This window comes from Capra hircus, chromosome 23 (assembly GCF_001704415.2).
Source record: "Capra hircus breed San Clemente chromosome 23, ASM170441v1, whole genome shotgun sequence".
In the NCBI taxonomy this organism is placed as follows: Eukaryota; Metazoa; Chordata; class Mammalia; order Artiodactyla; family Bovidae; genus Capra; species Capra hircus.
In genome coordinates this window covers 40,961,291-40,982,921 of record NC_030830.1, presented here as the reverse complement: position 1 = coordinate 40,982,921, position 21,631 = coordinate 40,961,291, and the positions used below count along the sequence as shown (strand labels likewise).

Here is a 21,631-nt window from a genome sequence, read left to right as displayed (position 1 = left end):
CTTCTTCAGGAGTTCTTCCCAGCCCAGGGATCAAACCCTGGTCTCCTGCATTGCAGGCAGATTCTTTACCAACTGAGCTATGAGGGAAGCCCAAATGAGGAGCTGCAAGGGAAAATCAGTTCCTGAGAATATGTAACTATCTGAAGTCTGTTTCACCAGTTTCTCTGGAGCACAACATGCCTCACTGTCCACGCTGAACTCCCTTCAGGGTGCGCTGAAAGTCAGCAGCCGCAGCAGCGCAGGGTTCAGTCTCTGCAGAGGCAGACGATCAGTGCCCTTGTTCAGTCGCTGGCAAATACACTTGGCAAGGGCTAGGTTGTAGCTGACAATTACAAAACAGATTTGGGTTTTATTTACACTTGTTTTTTTCACTCAGACTCTGGGAGAGTTCCTTAGTCATCCTAAACCTCAATTTCTCTATCTGCTAAATGGGCATATTTCATAAAGTTGTGAAAATTAAACAAGATAAACTACATAAAGAGTATAGTATGTACATGTACATATAATATGTATTTTGGCCCCATCACTTCATGGCAAATAGAAAGGGAAAAAGTGGAAGCAGTGACAGATTATATTTTCTTGGGCTCCAAAATCACTGTGAAGAGTGACTGCAGACATGATATTAAAAGACATTTGCTCCTTGAAAGAAGCAAACCTAGGTTTGTCTATGGCAAACCTAGGCAGTGTATTAAAAAGCAGAGACATCATTTTGCTGACAAGGATCTATATACCAAGCTATGGTTTTTCTAGTAGTCGTGTATGGGTGTGAGAGTTGGACCATAAAGAAGGCTGAACGCCAAAGAATTGATGCTTTTGAACTGTGGTGCTGGAGAATACTTGAGAGTCCCTTGGACTGCAAGGAGATCCAACCAGTCAATCCTAAGGGAAATTAACCCTGAATATTCACTGAAAGGGCTAATGCTGAAGCTGAAGCTTTAATAGTTTGGCCACCTGCTGTGAAGAGCTGAACTCATTGGAAAAGCCCCTGATGCTGGGAAAGATTGAAGGCAAAAGGAGAAGTGGGTCAGAGGATAAGATATTTAGATAGCATCACCAACTCAGTGAACATGAATTTGAGCAAACTCCGGGAGACAGTAGAGGACAGAGAAGCCTGGCATGCTGCAGTCCGTGGGGTTACAGAGAGCTGAACATGACTTAGCAACTGAACAACAACAGCAATGTATCAGACATAATAAAAACTCAGATTTTATTATTAATAATAGAATATTTTTGAAGATTACAATGAGGTCCTATTTTTTGATTAGCAATATTGATGAAATTCAGTAGCTTCAACTCAAAAGTTTCTACCCTTAAATCCTATACATGACAAGACAAATACAAATACTCAAGCTAAATTCCATTCCATTCTGGTTTATAGAGCCTTCCTGGTACTCAGTAAATGTTTGTTGAGTGAGTGAAAGAAAGCATGAATTTTTATTTTGTTTTACATTTAGAGGGACTGGCCCAAAAGCTATGCAAGAAGCAGACTGAAGACTTATACCCAGGTCCCAAAACTTAAATGCATTTCCTAACTAGTGGTTAAAAACCTAATGGTTAAAACATTTACCATAAGATCTGAAGAACTGGAGATCTATATATACCCCCTATATACCTGAGAGATACCCAAGGAAAAGTGAGTAACTTCCTGATTTAGCTTACAATTCAGGATTAAATACTATCTCATAAGTTTATTAAATTTTTTAAAAAATAATTTATTTCTCTGGCTGTGTCAGGTCTTAGCTTCAGCATGCTGGAATTTCGATCTTGGTTGTGGCATGCAGGCTTTAGTTCTCTGAGCAGGGATCAAACCTGGGCCCCCTGCACTGTGGCTCAGAGTCTTGGCCACTGGATCACCAGGGAAGTCCCTAAATGGCATCTTAATAGGGAGGGCTTATATAGGCCTCTCAGGGGAGAGTAAATGACTTTTTTTTTTTTTTTGAGTAAATGACTTTTAAGGAAGGTAAACGGGCCCTTACGAGAAGAGATGGGAGATATGACAGTTTGTGACAAAGTTTGTCTGATACAACGTGGACTTCGAGCCTCCTTTTTGAAGAGAAATAAGTCTTCTCTGGTTGATGAAACTCCTGGGAAGGGAATCTATGACAATTCACCTAAAGGAGGATCTGTCTTTAGACAGAAGGGGGGGATTCAGAGAAACCCTTTCCCTGCACTTGCTGTTTTTCAAATGACGACAGCTCAAAATACCAAAGTGTCATATTTTGAAGTGGCACATTCTGCTGCCCTTCTGATGTCAGAGTCTGAAGAAGCCTGTTGAAACAAAGAGAGGAGGTGGGTGGGGAGCAGATCCTGTGAAATGTGGACTGGGGCACAGGGAGGAAGTGGGAGGGGCTTTGAAGCCCACAGCACTGGGGCCATCAGGTAGGAGTCAGAGGAAAGGGAGGGTCTCAAACGCCTGTCTGTTCCCTCCTCTGAGAAGCCTCCTTGGCTCGCCCCCAGACCTGGCTTGAAGCACCTCCTCCGGGACCCCACGGCCCTGCCCTGGCACTTCTCACTTGAGTCATCATCACTGCTTGGCACCTCCTCCTTTGCGTGGAAGCTCCTGGGGATAGAGAGACACTGACTTCCCAGTGTCTCCACCAGGCATCAGCAAAAGAGGAGGCCTGTGTGATGAGCAGAGCGGATCCAGTGGATTTGAAGTGGGGATTCGACATGGTGAAGACAGTGTTTTGTGAAGTGCGGTGATGGGATTGAGCGGGGTGGAACCCAAGGAAGGGCCACTAGCTAAAGCTGGAACATGGAGGATACACCCCGGGCCGTGGCAGTGGGACTGGGAAGGCAGAGATGGGGCGGTGAGGAGCAGAGATGCTCCAGGCGTGGTGCTGACTCAGGGCAGCCATGGGCCTGGGGGCCTCCCACAGACGAAGCTGTGTGCCTGGAGGGCCCTGGGCAGCAGGGAATAGGCATCTCCCATGGACAAAATCCTTCTGGGTCTCCCCCGATAGGCACCGAGGCCGAGAAAAATCCCATAGCATCACACAGTGTGGAAACTGGGTTTCTGATATTGTGATTTATAATAAGAAATACATTTTTGGTTTTTGTCCGTATTCCTGTCACTGAACACCTAAAACCCTTGACATTTCCTAAGTAGTATAAGGGCGATATACTAAGGTGCATTTTTTAAAAGTTGCATTTTGTTATTCATAACAAGGCCCTTTCAGCCACATCTGAGTTTATGTTAATCAGGTGACTTTTGGGAAGCCCCTACAGATGGGGGCAGGTTGCCAGGGGACCCAACCTTGATTGGAGAGTTGGAACTTTCAGCCCCATCCTCCCACTCTGGAGAAGGGGAGAGGGGTTGGAGGTTAAATTAGTCAAGTAGTCGTGTAATGAAGCTTCCATAAGAATTTCTGAGCCGTGAGGTTTGGGAAAGCTTCCTGGTTGGTGACCACCTGCCAGGAGGGTGGCACACCCCAAACTCCACGGGGACAGAAGCTCTTGTGCCCTGGACTTTTCTAGACCTGGCCCCAAGTATCTCTTCATCTGCTTGTTCACTTGAGTCTTTTATTTTTAAATATTTACTTCCTTGGCTGAGCCAGGACTTCTTTGCAGGAGGCGGGATCTTCTACCTTAGCTGCGGCATGTTAATGTTTAGTTGCAGCGTGTGGGATCCAGTTCCCTGACCAGGGATTGAAGCCAGACACCCTGCATTAGGAGTGTGGCATCTTAGCCACTGGACCACCAGGAAAGTCCCCATTTGTATCTTTTAATATCCTTTGTAATAAACTAGGAATCCATTTTTAAAAAATGAATTCTTTTTTAAAAAAGCATCATTTATTGGACTGCCCCAGGTCTTAGTTACTGCATATGGGATCTTTAGGTGAGACGTACGAATCCTTAGTTGTGGCATGCGGAATCTAGTTCCCTGGCCAGGGATTGAACCTGGGCCGCCTGCTTTGGGAGCCTGGTGTCTTAGCCACAGGACCACCACAGAAGTCCCTAAACTAATCTAGTAAGCAAGCTCTTCGCTGAACCATTCTAGCAAATGGATCAAACCAGAGAAAGGGGTTGTTGGAGCTTCTGATCTACAGCTGGTCTGTCAGAAGCATCTGAACTTGTGACTGGCCTTTGAGGTGGGGGTCAGAGTAGTCTTCAGGGGCTCAGCCCTTAACTTGTGGGATGCGATGCTTTCTCCAGGCAGACAAGTGCCAGATTTGAGTTAAACTGTAGGACACACAGCTTTGCCGGGGAAAGAGAAAACAAGGTCAATAAGAGAAGCAGCCACGCCCCCTGACCCTCACCTCATCAAGAGGAGGTGAGCCAGGCTGGCGGTAGCTGGTCCTGCTTTATAGTGCGCACTCCAGCCAAAGGGCTTCATGCCATCAGTCTGCCTTTGTACGGAGCTGGCATGGGAAAGCAGCCTTGTCGATGAAGGAACACCAGGCTGCTTGGCACCACACGCAATCTAGATTCAGGGAGCCAGCCCATTACAGGAATTGTCTGAGGATGCCGGTAACTGGATACCTCTGGCCTGTGAATATTACCATGTCCCTAACCAGCCAAGGAGGGGAGCACAGAATACTCTGATTAGCCCCCAGTCCAGTGGTCAGCTGAGCTTGGGTGTGGCTCCTGTCACTGGCAGAAGGAAGGAGGGGGTTAATTCAAGCCAGCTCCATTGTTCAGGCCAGCCAAGGTCATGTGAAAATAATCTTGTCCGTTACACTACACATCACAACCAGCGGACTCCCCCACCTCACCAGGATTGGATTTGGATTTAGCCTGCACTCAGCCCTTCTCGCACACAGCCTGCTAGCTGTGTTACTTAGGTTCCTGGAAATCTTCTTTTTCAGTAGACATGGGAACCCACCTCCCAGAGCCCAGCCCAGTGCTGCCTGTGCCCGGACTCCCAACATCCACAGTGCAGAGATGCTGGCCATGCCAGATTCAGCTGGTGGGGTCCCCCTGGGGATTAAACACGAAAACGTTCTCACTCCTGAGGAAGCCCAATGGTCTGCTAGAAATGATTTGGAGAAATTGCTCTCCGTAGGGTCAGAGGTCAGGTCAAAGAGGAGTCAAGCCAAAATATGAGAAGGCTGGTGAGCCCAGCTTCCGTGCAGCCAGTCATTACAAAAGCGCTGTGATGGAGCAGAAACCTTTGAAGAACTGTCTTCTTAGCCAGACTGCAGAAAACCTCAAGACACTGGGCACCAGGAATGACTCCAAGACTGCGAAGGAAGAGTTGGTTAAGTGGAGCTGAGTGGTATGTTCATTTCCATGCTGATTTCAACATGGATGCCCACTGCCGTGTTACCCCGCCCCCAAGCGCAGGAGCACACTCACATACTCATAGGCATCCACCGCTGCCTGCTTACATCCATTGCCAAATCCCACCCTCCTGGTGGAGGGGGATTCTGTGGCTTTCGTCTCTTCAGCTACTGACTTTTTCAGAAAAGTCCAATTTCTGCCCATCACTTGATCTTGGTCTTGTGAGGCTGCTCTTCTTTTGATTCATTTATACACTTTGCCAGGGATCTGCTTCCGGTCAGGGGCTCCACAGCCCAGACTGCTTCTTTTTGTTCCTAACACCTGGTGGACTGAACTCCTCATCTTCCCCCATGTTTATACCCCAGTAGTCCGGTGTTCACCTTTCTAATGTGTTTGGCAATTGGTGATCACATCCCATAACCTGGGTTTTGCTGATTTTTTGGTCCTGGACATTTAAAAACCTCCGGCAATCTCGCATAATGCCATTCTCTCTCTCTCTCTCACACACACACACATACACACACACACACAATCTGTTCTGCTTAGATTGAACTAAATCAGATTTACAAGTGTCTTTTATCTGGGCCTCTACATCCTTGGTGTGCACAACTGGAGCAGAATATGGTTGTTTTATTTATTTTAATTAACTAATGAATTAATTTTAATGCCATTCAGATGGTTGGGCTTCTCTGATGGCTCAGAGGGTAAAGAATCCTCCTGCAGTGCAGGAGACCTCAGTTCAGTCAGTTCAGTCACTCAGTCGTGTCCGACTCTTTGCGACCCCATGAAATGCAGCACGCCAGCCCTCCCTGTCCTTCATCAACTCCCGGAGTTTACCCAAACTCATGTCCATCGAGTCAGTCATGTCATCAATGTCCATCCAGCCATCTCATCCTCTGTCGTCCCCTTCTCCTCCTGCCCCCAATTCTCCCCATCATTAGGGTCTTTTCCAGTGAGTCAACTCTTTGCATGAGGTGGCCAAAGTATTGGAGTTTCGGCTTCAGCATCAGTCCTTCCAACGAACACCCAGGACTGATCTCCTTTAAGATGGATTGGTTGGATCTCCTTGCAGTCCAAGGGGCTCTCAAGAGTCTTCTCCAACACCACAGTTCAAAAGCATCAAATTCTTCGGTGCTCAGCTTTCTTCACAATCTAACTCTCACATCCATACATGACTACATCTATTCCTGGGTTGGGAAGATCCCCTGGAGGAGGGCATGGCAACCCACTCCAGTATTCTTGCATGGAGAATTCCATGGACAGAGGAGCCTGGTGGGCTGCAGTCCATGGGGTTGCAAAGAGTCCAACTCGACTGAGCAACTAGGTGCATGCCCGCACACACACACACACAGATGGTTAGGCCATAAAAAGTTGTTCAAACAACGTACCAAGTGATTTGGGCAAAGGAAGGATTTTCTCATTTGGATGGACCGCCAGTGACCTAAAATAAACCTTCTTTATTTAAAAAAAAATAAATTTATTTAATTGGAGGCTAATCACAGTATTGTAGTGGTTTTGCCATACATCGACATGAATCAGCCATTGGTGAAGGTAAATTAGCAAACTCATGAAGGTACGCTCAGGATGGGGGCGGGGTGGCGCTGGTGCAAGGCGGGGCAGGAATTTATCCTGACCCTGCACAACTGGGCAGGTGACAGTTTTTCCTTCCGTGGGCAGGCTCCACTGCCTCATCTCATTGGTACCACAGACCAAGGACTCTAGACCTCTCCGGAGGAGACGAAGCAACAGTTTCAGAAGAACCACAAATCTTGAGAAGAATTTAACTTCCCTTAATACCTACAAAGCCCAGCTGCTCCCTGTACCCCCAGAGCCCCCCTAAGAATGTTATTTATATTTCTTTTTTGGCATTTTCATCTTGAAAGAATATGCGGTGCCGTGGAAGCCTAAACACAGGCCAAATGACCTTTCCGGGCTGCGCTCCAGGCCTTTCAGGAGAGCGTCGAGACCACGCAGCGGCCGCCACCGCCCACCTTTATTCCAACTTTCCGCCGGGATTGGGTAGGCGGTGCGCTCCGAGGCGCCGCCCACTAGAGGGCACGCTTGCGCGCCTGAGGCGGCCGCGGCCATCTTTGATCCCGGCAGTCCGCACGCTTCCCGGAGTTCTCGCAGCGGTCGCGTGGTTCCCGCCTGCGCGGCAGATAAGGCTATCCCTGCCTCCCCAACTCGCCCCGTGGCTGACCTGTGCTCGAGACCAACGGCCCCGGCCCTTACCCCTCCGGGCTCCACGTGAAACCTCGAGGCAGTGTCCTGATGGCCAGTGCCAGCTCCCCGCCCTTTCTACCCGGTGACTCTGGGCAGGTACCTCAGTTTCCTTATCTGTAAAATGGGAGTTTAACAACCCTCCTCGCCATAGCTATACCTGCTGATTGTTGGGCACGTATGATAAATTCTCGGGATAAAGCTCCGCAGAGTGTGTTCCATAAAAACTGTCTACGAGCTTTTCCTGCAGGAAATTGCTAGGGGCCTTTTCGCCACCACGCTTCCAGCCACCACAGCTCGCAAGGGTCCCCTCTCAACGACTGCGGGCAGAACGTGGACTCTTTGAAGACCAAGTCGGAGGGCCCAGGGGATTGGCAAGATGCCCTCGGGGAAGTGAAAGAGAAGCCCGAGTCCTTTAGGACTTGCGTGTGACCACTTTTGGAAAGGTGTCAGAAAACAGACCAGGGTGCCCGGGACTGGAAAGACTTCCTCGGTTTTGGAACATTTAAACGCCTCCGTGCTTGTTACTTTTATCACCCCTGGCTGCCTCCCCATAGGGACTCCCATGCAGCAGAGAACTCCTAGAATGAAAAGCCTTGTGTGTGTGCGAGCTGTGGGGGACAGGCCGAAGAGGGCGCCGGGATGCTGCGTCCCAGCTGGAGCCAAGCGTGGGTGGTGGTCCCTGGAAGGGAGAGTTCAGACGAGGCCTGTGGGGGTCCCCAGGCAAGGGCAGCTGCTCCACCAGCTCTGCAGCCAGAGCCTAGTAGTTTGGGGACCCCTGACTTCTTGTGGGAATGGGAAACTCGCCTGGAACCCCAAGAAATGAGGAAAGTTCCTGGAGAAGGGGGTAGCAAGTGGGAAGGGGCCAAGGCCTTCTAGAGGGCTGGAGAAACACACCCAGCCCTCCACAGGGTTTTGGGGGTTCCAGAGGAGACCCGTCAGTAAAAACCAGGTGAAAGTCACTCATGCCCGGGTTCCCCCAGTCAGCCTGATGAAGAGAGGGGTAGTGGAGAAGACAGAAGGGATCAAGTCTGAGTGGGGGTTGCAGTTTATTTTCAGACACACTCAGAGGGTGGGAGGTGGCCAGGCAGCTCCCTCTGCATCCCCTCCCTGCATTTGGTTTAATCAAGAACTCCTTTCCCCTGACCTCTGAATCCCTCAGCTGTGCAAGATAGACAAGGCACTTGACCCCACCATCAGGAGGGGCTCAGGCAGGTGTGGGGTGCGGAGGGTAGAGGTTGGGGGTGGGGTTCAAGTATTCACAGTTCCCCTGTGCATACCCCCGGATTACACTGTGCCCAGGCCAGAAGGGAGGGCCCCAACCCTGGGGTTCCTAGTGGTGTTTCTAGCCCTTCTCTCACTCAAACTTCAAGATGCGCTCCCTACCCCTCCTTTCCCTGACAATGACAAGCCGCAGTCCTAAACCCTGTAGTCCAGGTGAGGTAGGGGCTGGGGCAGTGTGCTCAGCCGAGACCCCTCCCTTCCTTACCTGGAGTGGGGGTGTGTGGCGAGCTGCGCTTGTAGTGACGAGTGGGAGCAAGTGGTAACGTGGGGGGACAGAGGCCCTCAGGAGCTCTGGCCTGCATCCCACTCCACCCCACCCTGAATCCCTGAGAGTCCACCTGCAAAGTCAGTATGGGCCGGCCGGGGGTGGGGAAGAGGGTAGCAGGGACTGGGCGGGAGCTGAGCAGCACCTTGTCCCCCGCCCCACCACCCCAGTCCTGTTCCCGGGGAATGTGGTACTTAGGAAGGGCCAGGACTGGGCTCCAGGCCCAGCTTTCAAGCTCAACCTCCCAGAACTGCTGAATTCTGGGGAAGGGTAGAGCTACTAACCCCCACAGCCCAGATGTCCTGGCTTTGGGCAGAGTGGTGGGAAGGGGGAGTGCCCTCCTAAGGGTATTATAAAAAGCTAAAATCATTAACGGTGACTTGGGAGAAGTAGTTCCCAGCCTTTTGCTTCCCCAAGTTATCAGTCTCCCCAGCACCGAGCAGACAGGGCTGAGGGGGTCCCAGAGAGCTAAGGGAGAGGCCACTGCCCCCCTCTGAGAGGGGGCCCGTTAGCACCATGCAATGTTAGAGTACCCAACAGTCTGATGGATGCCCCTGGGCAGGGGCCCTCCAAAGCTGGAGTGCCCACTTACTAAAGCTTCTGTGCTCTTAATGGGGGGCAGAGGGACACCCCTGCTGGAGAGGAGGTGAGGGGAGAAGCCGGGGCCAAAGTCCACACAGGGGTCTCAGGACCTCAAAGGGCCCCTCCAGGAGTCATGACTTGAAGAATCTTCGTACCACAAACTGGCCCAACAAAACCACAGCCAGAACTATGGCTACGTTCTTGATGGGGGCGTTCCCCAAGTCCAGGGCTGCCACCTGCCAGGAGAGACGGAAGGGGCATGGGCGGAGGGTGCTGGTGGCTCCCGGGGCCTGGGGTGGGGCTGGGAGGGGCGGCTCCAGCGGCAGGGAGGGTTGACGGATGCTCAGGCACTCACCCAGCCACCCCTCTGCGCGATCCACCGGGCGATGGAGCGACGCAGCATGAAGTCGGCCACGAAGCGGGTCACCTGGCCCAGGAAGCCGGTCAGGCCGCGCTGGTAGACGTGGAGGGCCAGGCGGTAGCCGAAGCCCAGCAGAGCCACCACGCGGCCCCAGTTGATGCCGCTCTCAAACAGGCTGCAGGCAGGGGAGACACTGTTGCTGGAGACCCCTGGGGGGCTCTTTGACTTCCTTCCCCCTCCCATCCCTTTGGACTGCCTCACCCCAGCCCCTCCCTGCTGGAAAGCAAAAATGGCTTAGCTGTAAACTGGTGGGGCAGAGGCTGCCCCAGCCTGGCCTTGATCTGGGAAGAGCCCGCGTCCCTGTGAAAGGAGAAAGCTTGGAGGGCAGATGAGTGGGGCGCTGCTGTTGGGGCACAAAGGCAGAGCGTGGAGGGCAGAGCAGGCGGGTGGAAGCAGCGGGGAGATTACCTGTGGGCGCTGCTGCTGGCCTGGCAGCCCGGGACGGCAGAGAGAAAAGGACAGAAGAGGAGGTTAGGACAGTCTTGGAATCACAGCGGAGTGGGCAGTGGCCTCTAAGGACACAGGCAGGGTGTTCAGCTCTGAGCACTGATTCCATCTCCTGCTCCTGCCTTCACCCTCAGCCTCAAATCTACCCCGAGACTGACTCCCTTAATCCAGATGGTGACAACGGCTAACACCTCTAAGAGTGCACGCAATCCTAAGCATATTTCCCCTAGTTTACGGACCAGGAAACTGAAGGCTAGGATGTGTCACGAAGCCAGTAAATGGCGAAGCTAGGATTCGCCCAGGCTGCTGGTCTCTTGAGGCCAGATCTCAGCATCAGGAAGTCATTTTCAGGACCAGGTCCAACAATCATCTTTGGTGTGAAATGTGGCTCCAAATCAGAATGACAGCTGTGTCCCAGCAATGCTGGGGACGTCTGGGAACAACCCCACTGCGAGCCCCCCGCCCCCCACACAGTCCTGATCTTCCAGCTCATGTTGGTATCAGGGCTCATGAAGGCTGTGCCCTCGTGTACAAAGATGAGGAGCCTGGGCTTAGGAAGAGAAAGACAGGGGCCCAAGGCCACGCGTGAGTTAACAGCAGAGGCAGGGACAGAAAACACATCTCCCAGCACCAGCAGAGAAGCTGTCTCCCGTTTCACGGGGAGGGCCTGGCGTGGTGGGGACAGCGCCATGGAGGGGCGGTGGCCGGGGCTACCTGGACGCGATCTTGGTGAAGTACTCGTAGGCGTTGTCTGCCGTCGGCTGCAGGTGCTGCAGCATGGCCTGGAACTCCGTGTCGTAGCGCCGGTTGATGTCATCCCCGATGACGGCGAGCTGGCGGCCCACCTGCCCCATGGTGCTGGAGGATCAGGAGGCGGCCAGTGAGTTGGGGCTCGGGCTGGCAGCAAAGCGCTCCTGCCCGAGATGCCCTGGCCTCGGGCGCCCCTCCTGGGAAGTCCTGACTGTGTGCTCAGACATGAGGGCTGGGCCCGGGCACAAGGGGCAGGCTGTGCTGAAAAGGGTGCCGGTTCTGGGGTGGGAGCGGGAGAAGCCCCCAGGCTTGCTCAGCTGCCAGGACCAGCACGGTGACCCTGCATGAGTCTCTGCTTCTCTCAGCATGTCTAGGAGGCCGCAGCTCACCTGGTAGGCTCTGGGTGCAAGGTGACCATCTCTGGGTCAGTAGGAGCAGCTGCCCCCTCGGCCTCCTGCTCCTGCTGATGGCGGTAAAAGACGTAGCTGCGGAAGACCTCCTCGGTATCCCGGGCTACCTGCTCCTCTGGGGACCAAAGCCGGGAGTCAGGGAGGAAGTGCTCTGGGGAGGAGGGTTCCCTCTGCTGGGGGACACACCTGTCCCTCCTCTAGCCCTCGGGTGACACCTAGGGCTGTGCTGACTCTGAGTAGAGCTGTCTTCTCACAGCAGCCTCGTGGAGGCGACCACCCCGCTTACAGATGGGGAAACTGAGGCACGGTGTTTGCGTAACCTGTGCAAGGTCACATGGCTGGAGTGAACAGCGTGGCCAGGACAGATTCCCAGGCGTCTGGCTCTCTGGCTTTTTGTGTCCAAGGCACCCGGCCGTACGGCTTGGCTTAGGGAACGTGGGAACAGAGTTTGAAATTGCAGCTCAGGAAAGTCACATTGGGACATGGTGAGTGGCCTGAGACGGAACCCAAAGTCCAGGAAGCAGCCTGTGCTGGGTGGCAGAGCTGCCAGCCTTCCGGGTGGTCCCCTTGGATGAGGGCACTCTCTTCCTTCCTCCCCAGAGTCTAACAGCCCGTCTCCCCGTTGAGCAGCCCTGATCAGGTAATAAGCCGCCTCACTTCCTTATTGCTCCAGCTGGGATAAGACAGCCGCGCCCCATGCCTTCCCTCCTGCTCACCCATCCCGCCTGGCTGCCTGGGGAGGGCAGGGTGTCCTCCGTGGGCTCACCGCCCCCTCCCTCGGCCTCCATGCGTCCTTCCCCACGCTGCTCTTGGGGCTCGGTCTTGCCTGCACCCCAGCTGCTGAGCCGGTGGGCTGCCCGCACTGGGTGGGGAGGTGCTCTCTCCTTTGCGCAAGGCGGGTAAACTACGGTGGGCCCCTGGGGCTGTCCAGGTCTGCTCTCGCCAACCCCCCAGCTGGCCCCGGTGGTCATGAGGTGGGTGAGGGGGCAGACAGACCCTTACCCGATGCGGAAGAGGGGTCAGGCTCATCGCAGCCCTGCCTGGGGGGACCTGGACCTTGTCCCGAAGCCATTCCTCAGGTCCTGGGGAGAAAAGCAGCTTCAGACTGTGTTGGGGGCAGATGGGAAAGCAGAGATGGGGCCAGGGGCTCTGGCGGCCCATGGAGGAGGGGAGGGCCCCCTCCCGAAAGACCCACTGACCCAGGAACTTATCACTTCACTGGCGGCTCTTCAAGAAAGACTGGGGCTGAGAAAGGCCAGGCAGCCAAGACTGCCCCCGCCGGGGACCAGCGCAGGCCCCGGGGTGGGGAGGCCACAGTGGTGCTCAAGCGGCTGTCTAGTCACGTCTTACCCCGTTCCTGGGCCGGGGAGGTGAGTTTCAGAGGCGGAGTTTCCTTCCGCTGCCGCTGGGGCCCTCTGCACCCTATCTGGTCCACATCCACCACAGACTCGCTACCTTCCAGCCAGTGACCCGTGAAGGCCGTCCCCGAAGGCCCCACTTTCCCCCAGCTAGTCAGAGCACACCTGTTTTCCTACTCGGGCCTGTTAGCCGCACACATCCCGAGCGCCTGTGGTGTCCTCCTCACACATGCGGGAGGAGGTGTGGGACGCGGGGGTAGCATGGCAGGGCAGGCACCATCATGCCCACTGCACAGGTGGGGAAACTGAGGCTCAGGGAACGCCCCAGGCCACAGGGCTGGTCAAGCCGTCAGGGTGACTGGATTTCCACACGCGTCCATGCTCTCCTCAGCGCCCATGGCAGGCTTGCTTCCCAGTTGCCGGCGGAGGTCTCTGCCCTTGCCCCACCTGCCTAGCAGGCGGCTGAGGAAACCACGTGCACCCCTCGCCCTCCTGTCTCCGGCCCCCGTTTTCTTCCTTTGCTGGGTTCTGGCCACAACCCCCGGCGGCTCAGTGAGCCCTGGGCAGAGTGAGTATTTCCTGGACGTAAGCTGTTTCACTTTCAGTTTGCACCCTCCTCATTTCCCCGCACCCCAAAGCTGCCTCCATCACCCAGGCGGAAGCCCCTCTCCTCCCCCTCGGGAGGGCCCAGCCTGGGCCCCAACACACACCCAGAGGGCCTGTGTTCCGCCTCCTTCCTGGGAGGGCCTGTATACCCCACCTCTCCCAGGCCTGGGGCCATTTTCCAAAGGGCCTCAGGAGAAGGGTGGGGAGGGCCCACCTGTCTGCCCCACCCCTTCCCTGTCGAGGGGGCAGGGACAGGGAGAAGGGACTCGCCCCTCCTGCAGCCCGTGGTCCCCCGCCTGCTTAAGACAGACCTTAGCCTGGCACCCCGCATCCTAGAAGGTGCTTCCCAAACAAGGCGCCTTTCTCCCTCCCTTGGTACCCAAACGCGGTGCCCCCCAGAACATCAGGGCTGAAGGATGCTAACTGCACCTCAGCTCCCTCTCCCACTACCCCTGGGGCTCACAGCTGGGGATGAGGTGGAGCCTTGGAACCCGCCCCAGAGCCAGAGGCCTGAACTGACCTGGGACTTCCTCTGCCCCCATCCAAGTGGCCTGACTTCCTGGTGGGGAGAGTCCGCTGTGCCCACCTTTTGGGTTTGCCAGGCCCAGGATGCTGCTGGAGTTGGGGAGGGGAGGGGGCCGATCCTGACCTGGTCTTAGGACTCCTGGGGCAGCAGGAAGCACTGTAAATGGTCTCCTGCTGCCCTTGACCTTGACTCTGACCTCCACTCCCATTCCCCAGACTGCTAAAGAACCTGGCTCTTTGGCACGCGATTCTCGGGCAGCCAGGGCCAGGGCAAGAGGGGACGCCGCCTCAGGGGCAGCCTGAGGGAGCCCCGGCTGGATCGGCCCACCATCGAGTGTTGGTGGAGCCGCCCAGGCAAGCTTCGCAGTGGTGTCCCCCTCCCCAGCGGGCTCCCCAGGGGCTCCCTGCCTCACCCTGGGCCTGGGGCTGCCCAGGGAGGGGGGCATGGGCAAGACTCTCCCGGCTTACCTCCCCGGACCCTGGCCCAGGCCCGGGATGGCCCAGCGGGGCGGAGGCCAGAGATCCTGAGGGGTCAGGGGCTGCTCCCAGGGTTGCGTCCCCACGCCTGGCTTCCAGGAAGGGGAGTCAGTGGATCCCTGATGTCTGGAGTGCAGCCTCTGCCGGTCCCAGCGCGGCCCTGGGGGACCCACGGGGCCGCGGCGATCATAGAGGCGCCGGCGGCTCCCGGCTCCCACCAGCTCCCTCTAGAGGAAGTCGCTCGGTGGCCGCCGGATGCGAAGCCGCAGCCCGTGGCCTGAGGCGGGTCTGGGCTCTGCAAGAGAAAGTGGCTTCCCTCCTCCTGCCCCACGGCTTTTCCCCCGCCCTGGTTCCCAGCCCTAATTCTTGATCTGTCCCCTGCTCCCTTCCGTCAGTGCCAGCAAAACAGCCAGGATGGGGCGGTTCCTTGAGCCCCACTCTGTGCCAGGCACTTTAAAAGCCCTTTGGACGGACTTCCTTGGTGGTCCAGTGGCTAAGACTCTGTCCTCCCAACACAGGGAGGTCTGGGTTCGATCCCTGGTCAGGGAACTAGAGCCCACACGTAGCGACTAAGAGTTCACTTGCTGCAACTCAGACACAGTGCAGATAAATAAAAAATATTTAAAAAAATAAGCGCGCTTTGGAACAACCCTGGGAAGTTGGTGCAGTGGGCCACACCCATCTTTCAGGGGATCAAACTGAGACTCAGCTGGTTTAAGGAACCTCTCCCAAGGTCACTGAGATGGGTTTATAATCAGGTCTCCAGGAATAATACTAAATTGAGATTCAGCGTGCACACCAGGCACCTATCTTGGTTGTTTCCACAGAGGAAATGTGACGTCCCCCTGAATCTGCCGGGCAGGTACGCAGAAAGGGGGGCACAGTGGGCCCGTGCCAGCTGGACGCTGAGAAGGGAGGGAAGGGGGAGGGCAGCCGCCGGGGAATGAGTTGCTTCCCAAGGACAGCAGCGGCTGCAGGGGAAGGACAGGCAGGGAGGAGAGAGCCCTGGGCCACCACCCCATCCTCAGAGCTGGGGTTCCTCTGGACTTCGCTGCCTGCCCCCCTACTGTCTCCTGGGGCCTCCCCAAACCCTCAAGCCCTCCCACCCCAGCTGGCTCCCTAGGCCTTGTCAAACCCCTGCCCTCTCTGCGCCCAGCGAATCCCCCCTCCCCCCTTCTGCCTTCTAGAACTCCTGGAAGTTTCCAACTGGAGGTTTTCCTCCTTCTGTTCTTCAGCAGTTGGTCCTGCGGTGGCTGCTGCGGCCCCTCCCTCTGAGTCAGGGACCCTCTCAGGATGGAGGCCCCTGCTTCAAGCCCTCGGCCCCGAATTTTGGGCCGCTCCCCCATGTTCTGCTTTTTCTGGAGCTTGGTAGGCAGCAAGTGCAGCCCGGAGAGCTCAGACAAGGCCTTGCGGAGGGGCTGGTCGTGGCCCCTGAGGGGGCAGGACGCCGTCCCCGTGATGGCCGACCGTCAGGGACAAGCTGGGAGGAGGGAGTCCAGGCCTCCCGCCACGCTGCCCTTCGCCCGCCCTGGGGCCCTGCCGCGGCCCAGCCCCTCGGGGCTGGAGATGGGGGACCCGGGGGCCCAGACTTGCCCCCCCGAGGAGGTCCTGAAGGTCATGGCTCAGGGCGTTAGAGGTGAAGCCAGTCCTGCCCAGAGGAAGCCAGGAGGTGCTGGGCCACTTGTCTGAGCTGGAGGAGAGGGAAGAGGCGGCCACAGGGGAGGCCTCAGGGAATACGGGGACCTCAGAAAGGTGAGGGGCTGGGCCGAGGATGGAGGAGCTGGGGGAAGCCAGGGTGTCAGGAGGGGGACGTGGGCCTGAGCTTTGAGGACCCGAACTGGGGAGGGACCAGGGGCTTCCCTGGTAGCTCAGCTGCTAAAGAACCCACCTGCAAGGCAGGAGACCCCAGTCTGATTCCTGGGTCCGGAAAGATTCGCTGGAGAAGGGATAGGCTACCCACTCCAGTATTCTTGGGCTTCCCTGGTGGCTCAGCCGGTAAAGAATCCACCTGCAGTGCGGGAGACCTGGGTTAGATCCCTGTGTTGGGAAGATCCCCTGGAGAAGGGAACAGCTACCCACTCCGGTATTCTGGCCTGGAGAATTCCATAGACTGTAAAGTCCATGGGGTTGTAAAGAGTCGGACACAACTGAGCGACTTTCACTATCAGGAACGGACTCCTCGGGTGGGCAGAGGACTGGGTGGGCATGGTCGTTCACATCAAGGGTGGAGAGGAACCTGGAGAGGCAGAGGGAGGCAGAGACAGGGCTCCTCCTCAAGTGAGGGGTAGTGCATAGGGGCACCAAAAGGCCAAGGGCACAGGCCAGGGACTAGGAAGGGTGCATGTGGGGTGAGCTGGGCCTCCCATCACTTGCCAGCTCCTTGCTGGGCCCCTCCCCTCCTCACGCCCCTCACCCTACTTTTGGGGGGATCATCCCCCTCTGTGATGCAGACCCCAGAGGGCAGAGCAGGGAGCAATGGGGAGCAGGGGGGGTGGAGGAGCTGAGCAGAGCCTCGGCAGGGGTTTGGGACCTTCACCACCTCTCGGGCCCCACCTGCCGCCCCCATCTGACTGTGCTCTGGGGTCAGGGGCCACTCTGCCCAGGCCTCGGCGGCGGTGGAGCCAGGATGCGCGCGGAGGGCCCTGGGGCCACTGGAGTTCAGCCCCGAGGCCTTCACGAGGGAAGAGGAATGTCTGCTCGATGGTGAGTGCGGTGGCCACAGGCCCCAGGGGACAGCCAGGGCATCGGGCCAGGGATGGGGGGTGGGGGCAGGGGACGAAGGGCAGTCTGAGCAGAGCTGGATCCCAGCTCCACTCGGGGCAGGCGGTGTGAGGGCGGCAAGTCACTCAGCCTTTGTGCATCTCAGTTTCATCATCTGTAGAACGGGAGCATGATAGCATCTCTGTCAGAGGGCATTAGCAAGGATTAAGTGAGACGATCTCTCCACCTTTTGCTGTGGGCTCCCAGTGACCACTGCCCTCCACAGGTGACCCAAGACTGGCCTCCTCCAAGGTGGGGGCAGCTCCCTGGAACCGCCTCCTCGGCTTGTACAAGCGGCTCCAGAAAGGGGCCATGGCCAAGGTCCTGGGGCCCCGGCCGGAGGCGGGCGGAGGCGGGGCGGGGCCCGGGAGAGCGCGCCCGTCTCACCCGCTCCTGCTTTCTGCTCGGGGGCCGGGCTCAGCTGCCCCCTCACCTGCGGGGTGGCTGTCCAGCCTCAGTCCCCTCTCAAGGAAGGCCTGCCCCGAGAAGAGCCAGGCGAGGAAGAGGAGGCGGCAGCGGAGGAAGACAGCGCCCTCAAGCTCTGCGTCCCGGGCATCGTCACCCTCCAGTCCCCGCTGCATAAGGCCTTCAGGTCAACGGACACAGTTGGTGGGTGTGCCGCCCGTACCCCCTCACCCCATCCCCAGCCCCGCTTTGATGGAGCCGCTCTCGGATGCGACACCAGTTAACACCGCCAGGGGGAACCACAGGACCTAAAATGATCGCCCAGGCCGGCTGACCCGCGGGCGCCAGTCCGCAGAAGGAGCTGGGTGTGCGCCTGGGAGGCGGGGGAGGCTTGAGGGGTGGGGGGCGGCTTACGACCGGGACCGTGGCTCCTCGAGCAGCACCCTTTCCCAGCCCAGGATTCTAACTCCTTCAGTGGCGCCCCCCTGCACCCCCAGTTTTCCCGTCAGGTGTGCACTTGCTGTGACGGTGCCCAGAGGACCCCCCTCTCCCATTGCAGCCACCTCACTACGCTGGTGGGGCGAGCAGACGGTAATGAATGACAGCCTCCAGTAAAGTCTCCGTTGACATTTTCCTTACCACGGGCCAAACCCTCTCCTAAGCACTTTTCATGAAATACTGCATTCTGACTCTGGGGTCGGTCCTGTTATACCGTCTCCGCTTCCCTGTGAGATCACTGGGGCCCAGAGGGGTTAAGTAATTTGTCCACGATCACCTCACTGGTCAGTGGCAGAGCTGGGGCTTGAACCCCCATGGTTTGGGTTACTCCGGATTGGAACGCTGGAGTTGATGGCTGGAAGAGGCGGGGCAGGGTGGAGCAGATGTCTGCCCCTGGAATGAACACTGTCCCCCGAGAGGCAGGTAAAGAGATTCACACTCAGGGTGGGAGCAGGGAGCCCAGTGTGAGTCCTGGGACAGGCTGGGCGGTGGAGAGGTGGAGTCTGGCAGGCTCTAGGGGCCCGACTGGGGGTGACCAGGGGCCACGCAGCGCAGGGAGGGGTTTGGAGAGCTGGGGCCACTTCCTCTTCCTCAGATCCCCAGCAGGCTGCAGCTGCCCCCTCCTGACTGTCCCATGCCCTTCTCTCTGTCTGGCTCTCAGGTTTTGTGGAGGCGGAGCTAAAGAAGCTTCTGGTCGTTCAGCGGGAGTCTCGCCTCTGGAAGATGGGCGGCTAAGACAGCCAGGAGCTGCTGACCCAGCCAGAGATCACCCTGGAGGAGGCGGGCGTCGTGGATGGCCAGGTACACCCACCCACCCACCATCCCGCCCCGCCTGCGGGCGCTGGGAGTCTGGGGCTGGAGAACTCCCCTCTCTGTAGGCTGCGGGCCCAGGCACCAGCCACCCCTGCACCCTGCTGCGCAGGAAGGGCGCAAGTCCTTCTCCATGGTGGTCTCTCCGAGAGCAGGACCCCGACCTCCTAAGCACACGCTTCTCCATCTGGCTGGCTCTCACTTAGCCCAGGGCCCGTTGCTAAGGCGTCACTGCCGCGCACTTGCTGTGCGGTTCCGGGCAAGTCCCTCCCCCTCCCTGGAACTCAGTTTCCTCATCTCCAAGAGGAGGGAGTCTGTCTCCCATTCACATCCACACCTCCTCCCACAAACACACACAGGCGGCAGGGGAGTTGCCAGGGGTGACAATGGGGACCACCCCCAGCCCACCCTCTTTGACATTGGCCTTAAAGGTTAGGCCTGTCCAGGCTTCTGGGAGTGCACACTGATAGACCTGTTGATGACAAAAATGTGTCGATTTCCTTTCTGGGTTAATTTCCATTCATTCATCAGCTCACCCTTTCTTTCAGTGGACATCTGCCCCCTGCAGACTGTGCAGTTCACAGAAGGAAGGAGCAAAGTCTGTAGTCGGAGTCTCTGCTGCGGCCTGACTTGTTCTGTGACTTTGAATGTGGGCTTTGGTGTTTTCACCTGGAAAGGGGGCCACTGGAAGATGAGATGAACTGAAGAGTGTGTGGCAGCCAACTGCAAAGGGCACTCCAGTGTCAGGGATCATGCTCACCCCTCGAGGGTCATGAACACCAGGAACCCTTGCCTACCCCTCGTCCTGAGCCTTAGGCCATGCCACAGGTGCCCCTGGGTGCTCTGGGGAGCCTCACCCTACACCACACAAGTCCTGGCTCTGGTAGGGCTCCTGCTTTTTTGCCTTTTCCTGCTGAAGGGACCTCTCCTCCCCTGCGCCCTCCAGGGCCGCCCCATGAGCTGGCCTGCCCTGTCCCGGGCGGCGCAGTCCTACGGTGGCCTGAGCACACCGCAGGCCATCGGGGGGTTTCTGGATGGTGGCCCAGGCCGGCGCCTCACTGGGGGCTGGGCAGCCTGCTGGGGGCGTGTCGAGGGGCCTGTCCTCATCACCACCCCCCTCTCTTTGTCTGCCCTCAGGGACACCAGGCTGAGGGGGAAAGGAAGCCGAGCCCCAGCCCTTGGGGAATGCTGGGGCCCTGGGGGAGGGGTGCCGAGGCCGCAGAAGCAGCGCCCTGGGCTGGAGGGAGGGGTGCTGAGGCCCCTCGGCGTGGTGTCCAGGACAGAGGTGAGGGAGGGTTCGGGCCACCCGGGGCTGCTCCCCACCAGGCCGCAGGGAGGTCGGGCCCCTGGGGGTGGCTTAAGAAATGTGGCCTTGGGGTGCTCGTCTCTGGAGGCGCAGGTGGGACGTTCTGGGGGCACCGAGCAGGGAGAGGAGAGCCCAGAGACGCCAAGGCCTCCGCATTCACCCACTTGCGACCCCCAGCACCTGCTTCTGGAGGAGATGGACGAGATGGGAAACTGGCCTCCAGAGTGAAGCCAGCGCCGCCCGGGGTCCCTGCAGGCGCGGAGGGATGGAGCCCCGCATCTCAGGGCACCTCCAGGAGCCCCTGGGGCCAAGGAGCCTCAAGATAACCTGTGTCTGCACATCTGCAGGGTGGGCCTGCCTGGCAGACTGCTCCCACTCGTCAAAGTCAGGCCTGTCACATTACTAATAAAACTCAGTTTGGCATTGGGCTCCTTGGCTGTCTGTCTGCGGAGCCTGCCCCTCGTCCTGCACCGGGAACAAGCCCAGCATTCCCAGGGTCCCTGGGGTCTGGTCTCGTTCTCGTCGGGCCCCAGAAGCCCAGGCCACCCCAGCTGCAGAGCCCCGGGCCCCATCTGAGCTGGAAGACAGCGAGTCTGGTGCACCTGACCGCGGTAGGGAAGGACCTGGGGCCACAAGGCCTGCAGGCCCTGACCTCCCTTCCTCTTGAGTTCCCAGGCCCAGCGTGGGGCCTCCTGGGAGGATCCGGGAATTCTCCAGCAGGAAGTCCCTGCCCAGCCGGCCCAGGACAAAGCCAGGGAAGCAGACCGTGGGGACCGGCCCCAGGGGCCGGGCTGGGGGCGGGAGAGGGGCCCCTGGGTAAGTGGAGCTGTGCCACAGGGGTGCGGGGCCAGGCCCCACGCTGCTGCCCTGGTCTGGGCCCACTCTGCCAAGCGGAGTACTGGGTACCTCTGGGGACCCTGGGTGCAGGGAGGTCCAGATATCTAGAAGAAGACATTTCTCCAGCTCTACTGAATTCCAGAAGCAAAAGTGGAGTTGAGTTACTCGTGGGAAACACACCTTCATCCCTGGCTTCGTGGGCATCCAATGTGGGGGAGGGCTAGGTGCAGTTTGGACACCAGGAGATGCTGTTTGCCAGGAGGGCTGGCTGGTTGCCTGTGGGATGCTGGTTCATAGTCTCCCGTTGGGGTCCGGGGTCCGGGCTCTCAGCCTCCAGTGTTCACGTGAGAGCTCACACCGCCCCAACGCTTATCAACAACACTGCTATTTACAGACACACGTCTGGCCTTCTCCACGGGGCTCCCACTGGATCCAGCCCAAGGCCTG

General features: G+C 57.5%; 2 protein-coding genes and 1 long non-coding RNA gene across 3 annotated transcripts; 2 read left to right on the top strand and 1 right to left on the bottom strand.

The window, feature by feature from the left end:
- Positions 6,631 to 8,615, top strand: LOC106503484. The gene is made up of 2 exons (XR_001297178.2): positions 6,631 to 7,542; positions 7,694 to 8,615. It is a non-coding gene; the product is annotated as an uncharacterized LOC106503484 (long non-coding RNA).
- BAK1 (BCL2 antagonist/killer 1) lies at positions 8,476 to 14,806 on the bottom strand. Its single transcript, XM_018039207.1, has 6 exons — positions 14,560 to 14,806; positions 12,605 to 12,684; positions 11,582 to 11,717; positions 11,157 to 11,300; positions 9,930 to 10,110; positions 8,476 to 9,810 (listed from the first exon to the last, which is right to left on the bottom strand). The coding sequence occupies exons 2-6, from the start codon at positions 12,672 to 12,674 to the stop codon at positions 9,706 to 9,708; spliced, it is 636 nt and encodes a 211-aa protein (XP_017894696.1). The 5' UTR covers positions 12,675 to 12,684; positions 14,560 to 14,806; the 3' UTR covers positions 8,476 to 9,705.
- LOC102184483 (gametogenetin-binding protein 1-like) lies at positions 15,862 to 20,730 on the top strand. The gene is given in 7 exon segments (XM_018038695.1): positions 15,862 to 16,200; positions 16,202 to 16,320; positions 17,156 to 17,271; positions 17,555 to 17,649; positions 17,787 to 17,937; positions 18,893 to 19,032; positions 20,525 to 20,730. Coding segments are annotated over 7 exon segments (1,011 nt in total). The 3' UTR covers positions 20,576 to 20,730.